This window comes from Trachurus trachurus (genome assembly GCF_905171665.1).
Source record: "Trachurus trachurus genome assembly, chromosome: 11".
NCBI lineage: Eukaryota > Metazoa > Chordata > Actinopteri > Carangiformes > Carangidae > Trachurus > Trachurus trachurus.
The window spans coordinates 29,934,300-29,941,628 of record NC_139904.1 but is presented as its reverse complement, the minus strand read 5'-3'; the positions used below and the strand labels follow the sequence as shown (position 1 = coordinate 29,941,628).

The 7,329-nt window shown below is 44.5% G+C and overlaps 1 protein-coding gene across 2 annotated transcripts; it reads left to right on the top strand.

The window, feature by feature from the left end:
• Nucleotides 1-3,814: 3,814 nt before the first annotated feature.
• On the top strand, nucleotides 3,815-6,905 carry LOC310993379 (stathmin-like). Of its 2 annotated transcripts, none has more exons than XM_083981714.1 (5): nucleotides 3,815-3,862; nucleotides 5,673-5,719; nucleotides 5,827-5,996; nucleotides 6,113-6,304; nucleotides 6,409-6,905. In XM_083981714.1, exons 2-5 carry the CDS (start codon nucleotides 5,701-5,703, stop codon nucleotides 6,478-6,480), a joined length of 453 nt encoding a protein of 150 aa, XP_083837840.1. In that variant the 5' UTR covers nucleotides 3,815-3,862; nucleotides 5,673-5,700; the 3' UTR covers nucleotides 6,481-6,905. The 2 variants fall into 2 exon arrangements, with proteins under 2 accessions (XP_083837840.1, XP_083837839.1); XM_083981713.1 differs by having other exon boundaries at nucleotides 3,815-3,929.
• The last annotated feature ends 424 nt before the right edge of the window (nucleotides 6,906-7,329 follow it).

Here is a 7,329-nt window from a genome sequence, read left to right as displayed (position 1 = left end):
GTCATTCACCCTCAGTCCTGCTTTTGGGACATCCACAGCTGCTTTTCAGTGCCAGTTCGTCCCTGCTGTGTTAATTCAGGTGGAGTTTCCATTACGCGTGCCACAGCCTTTGATCTCTGCTTTGATCTGGCGTCAGATGTGACGGGACAATCTATATAGATATAAATTCACGTGTTGATTCCATTAGTTGCATTAAATAGTGGTTATTGTGGATATTTATTGCATTGAAATGTGTCTGGAACTGTGGAGATCTGCCTGTGAGGTCTTGGTGACGTGTGTGCACTGCAGGTCAGTCAGCCAAACTTGCACTGCACCTGCTGCGCTCCGCGCTGCGCTGAGACTAGACCTGGTTGGAGGTGGCGAGCTTTCAGCGCAACTTCGGCGGGACATTTTCGGACGAAACTTCCACTGCACCAAGCTGAATCTGTGACGCCTCCCCCTGCTGCGCGGCCACGCCTATCTCAGCGCAGCGCGATCTACAAATCTCCCAATCTGACTTTGCGCTCGGCTGCGCTGGTCGAAACTTGCATTAGACCGGCTGCGCTACCTTGCGCCACCTGCGCTGCGCCAGCAAACTAGGGCCCCCTGTGTTCAGATACAGTAGACTGTAGCAGGGCCGTTGCTAGGAATTCTGGGCCCCCTGAAAGAATACTAAAGTGGGCCCCTACCCCCTGACTTTTCCACTTTTTTTCTTAGACTACTGTATGTAGCTATATATTATCATTTTTTATTTACTTTGTTTTGATGCTAATGCAGCATTACTATGAGTAGTAGAGTCTTACTGTGCGTTCACACCAAAAGCGACCGGAGCGACCGTGGCGACCAGCTGCCATTCATTTTCAATGTACACTGGCGACGAGGAGCGACGTGAGCGACGCGATGGGAGCGACGCGACGTGAGCGATTAAAGTTGGGAGAGATTGAACTTTATGAAAATGAGCAGTGGCGCGACCGCGGCGACAGCCAATAGCGGACTGGGATTCTCACAGCCAGAGAAATTGAGAGAGCCTGAATGGACACATCTGCAGCACAGCTTGAAAGTCCCGCCCCTTTGGTCGCTTGGTGCAAGGGCCTGCTAGAGCTGGCAAGCGACGCGATAGGAGCGACCAGAGCGACTACAGGCGATTTAATCGCTTTCGGTGTGAACGCACAGTTATGCAGAATAATTCAGTCAAACAAAGATTAGACTACTGGGTTTTCTTTGGGCCCTACTGGTCGCTGGGCCCCTAGAATTATCATCACCTTTCTCCCCTATACAACAGCCTTGGACAGTAGAGAGGTTTGATTTCCAGGAAATGTGAATTGAAAAAAAAAGAAAAGAAAAACACACCCTAACAGTTAGAGCTGCTGCAGTAACAACAGGGCTGTTACAGCAGTGCTCAAAGGCACCTTGCCCTTATCTGCGCGTCTCTCAGTTTTCCCACATGGACTGAGGGGTTTCGCACCGGTGACCTTTGGGTGAATGGCTGAGGAATCATGTCGGAGTGCTGATGTGAGTAATTACGCTTGATTTCAGACTGTGAAAGCATGCAGCCCAGCTGGTGTTTCTCTACTTACTGTGAAGTGTGAGACCGACTCAGGCTGTCTGCAACCATCTGATCAGTCAGGCCACATCTCCTCTCACTGACCCACAGTTCCTCTCTACATGCTTTCCAGTTGCACAGCGTGGACTCGTCTGCAACATCTCACACCCAACGTGCCTTCAGCAGACATTTAAATCACTAGATGAAATGACATCAACATGACAACAGCAAAAAATAGATCTGTAGGCCTTGTGGTGACAAAACATTTTCAGTGCAGCATCGCCGCGACTGAACAAGCGCTGATCAGCTCCTCCTGTCCTCGGAATAATGTGAAGCTAAAAATAGTCAGAAATCAAATAGACCAGTTTAGGTCGATTGAAGCTGAATTCAGTCCAAGCTTTGGCATTTACATAACCGTTGGCACTTTTTTTTTACTGGAAAACTGTAGCGAACTGTGTAGCAGGGAGTGGCACAAATTCAGAGATCCAATTTAAAACCCAATGTTTAGCGCTCAGATTGGAGCTGAACATAAATAAATTAAGAGGCACTTTAACTTGCATGAGACAGAAACAGAATATTTTAACCAACGTCAGGATTCACTGACTGAGGAGACTCCACACACAGTGATATACACTTCTTTTTCTGAAACAGGTCAGTTTCTGGTTTTCCATCTGTGGCCGGTGATCCATTTTTCAAGCATTAATCTCAAGGTGAAAAAATTACAAAATTAATAAATGAATGTGTGTCCAGGTTTAGAAACCATGTCAGCAGAGGACATTTCCCAAACTTCAGCTTTGCTTCCACATCCTGTCAGTCAGCATGCTTGAAAATTACATTATAGACCTGTAACTTTGTGACATGTAGCTAAAGCCCTGACATTGCACCTTTAATATTATTCTCCTTTCTAGGTTTATATCACACCCCAACGATTCGGTTGAGGGTGTTTTCTCTCCAAATGTAGCGGTTCTGCCCTTATATCATGCACCAGTTGTTATCGCTAATTCAGCTTTGTTAACTGACACAGTAAAGGCTGTGTGTGCTGCTGCTGGTGGCATGTATCAGCAGAATCCTGTAGGATCAGTGGGTTGAAGCTGACTGCTACAACGGATTCCAATACGACACTTTGCTTTCTGCATTTCTCAGTCAAACACTGTGTTGAAGCTCAAACAGCAAACACACACCAGTATGTTTTATGTTCCTGTGCCGAACCTTTATCACCTACATTTATGCCACAGTTTACCTTCAGGATTTGTTTGCATTTGATTGGGAGATGACATTTATCCTCTTATATTCTCCTTATTGATAGCCCATCCGCTTTATTCTCCCTGCAAGCCAGAGGACACGGTCACAGTCTGAGCTGGGGAGGATGAAGGACAAGGAAGATTGCTGATATAACTGCATATTCTGTCTCTAGAGGGGGGTCCTCCAGTCTTGAGTCTGCTCACTGTCTCGTTCCACTGGCTGCTTCAATATAGCCCCTAAAACCAACCGACCAGGATCCAAAAAAATATCTATAGGTTTTATTTGGTTTATGGTTATTAATAAAGTTATTTTACTTTTATTTTACTGTGACACGCGTGTTCCTTAGTTATGTCTGCTTAGTCCTGTCGCCCTAAAGTTGCACTCTCAATATGTCATATTTTATGATATAGCCTAGGTCTATAATGGAAAATAACAGGTTTCTGCATGAGATTTTATTCTCATTGTAGACAAGTGAAACTGAGATTCAAAGAAAATAGAAACAAACTTGCCATTTTCAGTAGGCCTAGATGAATGTGGAGACAGTTTATTGCAAAAGGCTATCTGACTGGACTGCACATCAGTGATGTTCAAACACTTCAGTGTAACAAAACAAAAAGCACACTTTTGATAAAAAAAAAGAAAAAAAAAAGAAGGTTCACTGAAAACGAAATGCTGTGCCACAATAAAATCATCTGTGACAGTCAAACTTCCAAAAGCAGGGACTGGGTGGAGCAATGAAACAGATAGCCTAGTTGTTTGTTTATGAAGGAACCCCCCGTTTTTTTCTCTTATAAACGATCTGCATTAGATTAGGGTAGGCTACTATAAACTGCTGCTCCACTAAATGCACGATCTAATGCCAAAAATAAGCGCTAACGGCCACATTTCAGATAAATGGAGCTCATTGTCTGGACCGCAAGTCGCTCTGAACTACATTTCCCAGAAGCACGAGCCGGGACCTGATTGGCGGGGAGCGTGGTGACGGCACGCGCCTTGGACCATTTATGTGCTGCCTCGGTGCGCTCGAGCACAGGGCTCGCGGTAGACAGTGTGAGAGAGGAGCACAGCTCGGCTCAGCATCCACACAGCTCGGTGAAGGTGGGTGTGACAGGCAGCATCTTTTCAACAGAAAAAAACTCCACAGGAATTATTTCTCTCCTCGTCCGTAAGTACAAACGTTGCCGAGTGAATCATTTTGTAAAGAGAGAGAAAAAGAGAGAAAGGAGGCAGACATGTTTGTAAAAAAAAGGTATTTTCTGAACTAACGTTATTCGATTTTTCTTCAACCGTTTTTTTTGTGTGTGTGTTGTTAACGGTGTGTGTGTCTCGTTAGCTTAGCACTTGAGCTAATTTCTCTTGTGACCAACAAGTTGTCGGTTGAAATATTCGACCACATGTACTTTTTTTTGTTAGTTTTTTTTTTTAAATTTCGAGTCATTTCATCGGAAAAAATAAGACAGAGCGACGGGTCTCGCGGCTCCTCATGGCGTCTGCTTGGCGGGCAGTTAGCCTATTGTATGGTGGGAGACACTGGCACAGTTGGCACCGACAGACAGACAGACACACACTGAGACAGACGAACAGAGAGGACAGACTTGGGAGGACTTCTTTTCATCATTTTTGGGGGGCAGCAAGGAGACATATCATGAATGTTACTCACTCCCCGGCGACGGCGGGATGTGAAAAGCTTCATTATTGGCTTTTTTGTGTGTGTGGAAATAACCTGTTTTCTGCCTCGTCTTTGTTCGCAGCTGCTCATCACGTTGCTGTCAAAAGCGCCTTTGTTTGATGCTGTTTGTTATGCCTGAGCTAATGGCACCGACGAGCTCACTGAAAAACTGAATCTAAATGAAGGACATATATTGTTGGTGTCAGTGAGGACATTGTTAAGACGGAGTCGGTCAGCAGTTCACTAAAATGCCAACCGTGGGTGTCGTTTCGGTATGGCAAGGTGTGGGCATTCAACAAACCTTGTTCTAATTGGCTCTAATCCATCTTTAACCATTCATGGCGATATATTGGGGGAAAAAAAACTTTATAGAAATGCCGCCTATTCGTCTGGAAGCAGTCTCTTTGAAATAACAGGGGAGGGGTCTTTCACTCATTAAGCCCAGCTGATTTTTGGTGATCGTTTGATTTGAATAAACCACTAAACGACGTGACAGCTGCTCCCACATCCTCGCATAGAAGTCATAATTAAGTTTTTTATTTTTATTTTATTTTACTGACCTGAGCTGCAGGGTTCATTTATTGAAGCTTGCATTGTTCCAGACTTATTCACCCCTCCCTCCTTCCCCCTACTGCAGCTCAAACACGTTACAAGGAACAGGTGCTCCCCTGATGATCAGTTTCCCCCGGACAAGCTCATTGCTCACTAATCTCATTTCAGACGGAGCATTATTGGCTTTTTTTTTTTTTTTTTTTCTAAATAGAGGGGCCGAGTCCAGGCCTGTCTGCACCTGGCACTGCCTGCTGTACCCACCCACCCTGGTCACGGTCTTTTGTCTCAACAGAAGTGTCGTTCATTAACGGTTAACGCGGCGGTAGGTAGGCTTTTGAAAAGCAGCCCCCCCTCCTCCTCCCCCCTTGCCCTCGTGGTGTTACAGCAATGCTTATCGATCTGAATCTCAATGAGACCACAAGTTCGAAAATAAACAATGATGTGTGTGTGTTTGGGGGGGGCATGCAGACATTGAATGCCAGTGTCTTTTTTGTGTGTGTGGATGGATGGGCGGTGGTTGGTTGCAGTGCTCAAAGTGGCCACCAGGGGCTGTTCGTTTTTTAGCTCTACTTGTTTTGATGGAGGTTGGTGGATTTGTAAATGGTGTAAAAGATCCGCTAGAGGTCACTAATTAAGAGTCATTGAAGAGACAACAATCTGACCTTTTCTTATATTTTTTCCCCTCAGGTAAATTGACCTGCAGCACACTCTTAAGATGGCAGAAAAAGCAGGAGGTGACTTTTATCTCAAGATATAAACTGAATGCAACTCATAGTTGAATAATGTTTTGTATGCCTAAAACTTGTTTTACACTTTTTTTTTTCTTTTTTATCGTGTTCAGATATTCAGGTCAAGGAGCTTGACAAGCGGGCTTCTGGCCAGGCCTTTGAGGTCATCCTGGCTGCTCCTGCCCCAGACAAGGCTGAGTTCCACCTGTCTCCCCCCAAGAAGAAGGATGTCTCACTGGAGGAGATCCAGAGGAAGCTGGACGCAGCAGAGGAGAGACGCAAGGTAAAGGTCACCCTGTGGAACAAATCTTTGACTCATTCTGTCCTAGAAACTGAAACACTTCTTTAAACCATGAACAGTTTTATATATTTTTTTAATTTTAACCATCCTCCTTTCAGAACCACGAAGCCGAGGTTCTGAAGCACTTAGCTGAGAAGCGTGAGCATGAAAAGGAGGTGCTTCAGAAAGCTATGGAGGAGAACAACAACTTCAGCAAGATGGCAGAGGAGAAGCTCAATCAGAAGATGGAGGCCAACAAAGAGAACCGCACAGCAATTATGGCAGCGATGAATGAGAAATTCAAGGAGAAGGTCAGTGTCTTTACTTGATGATACATGGATGCACACAAATTTTTCCACCAGAATGGCGGGAACAATTGTAACATTTCTTTCTTTTTTTTTGCTCTATCCAACAGGACAAGAAGTTGGAGGAGGTGCGGAAGAACAAAGAGACCAAAGAGGGAGAAGAAGGCACCTCGGAAGACTGAAAGTCACAAAGGGGGGATTGTATAGGGTTTTTTACGTATCCAAAGATTGATTTATTTTTTGTTCGGCCAGTATTTTTGTTGTTCACTACCCACCTTTTTTGAAATAAGAAATACAAGTTCCACTTTGTGAATTTTTTCAATTCTCTCCTGCTATAAGTGTACTTGCGCTGGTTTTACATGTGTATCATTTTCCTCCCTTTTCAGTCTAATCCATTTAATATGTAGCTTGTCAGTGCAGCTTCAGCCCTTTTTGGAAATTAGCAGTGTGTACTTTATCCTTTTTGAGGACGCATGTTTCTATGCATAGGTCTTTTGTCCCTGCCTATTTCATAGTGCATTTTGAAAATGTCTCTGTGAACTGCACCTGTTTTCAGCACTTAACTGTATTGGAAAAAAAAAAGGAATAAAGAAGTAGCACATCATCCAGGCGTTGGCTGTTACACGCAGGTGTTTAGCGCAGCTTTGCTACTGAGATTCTACTAGTTTGCTCCTGCAGGTCATGTTATGTGCCACTGCTGAGTTGCTTTTGTAAAAATACTGGGGTTGTCCCTTAAAGCACATGATACCTTGCTGTATAGCTGTGAATTAACATGCCAGACACGAGAATGGGTGCCACCTGGAAAATCACTGAACAGGGGTCTACACATGGAATGCAAATGAGCAATACACGTTGGCATCTCAATAGATACAGTGGCTAGTTGACTTGAACTGTTGTACTAAAACAAATAAAAAAATGTAAACACTCAATTGTTGTGTGACACTACATGGGCGGGCCTACTGTAGAGGACTCATCTCACTGAGTGAATCCAGCACAAGCACAAGGTATCAGTATCCTCATGGCTTTTGAGC

What these genes read in the sequence shown, in the direction of transcription:
- LOC310993379 (XM_083981714.1), top strand. An exon ending in CAGCAGAGGAGAGACGCAAG is followed by an intron (nt 5,997 to 6,112) that starts GTAAAGGTCACC and finishes TCCTCCTTTCAG; the next exon opens with AACCACGAAGCCGAGGTTCT. An exon ending in ATGAGAAATTCAAGGAGAAG is followed by an intron (nt 6,305 to 6,408) that starts GTCAGTGTCTTT and finishes TCTATCCAACAG; the next exon opens with GACAAGAAGTTGGAGGAGGT.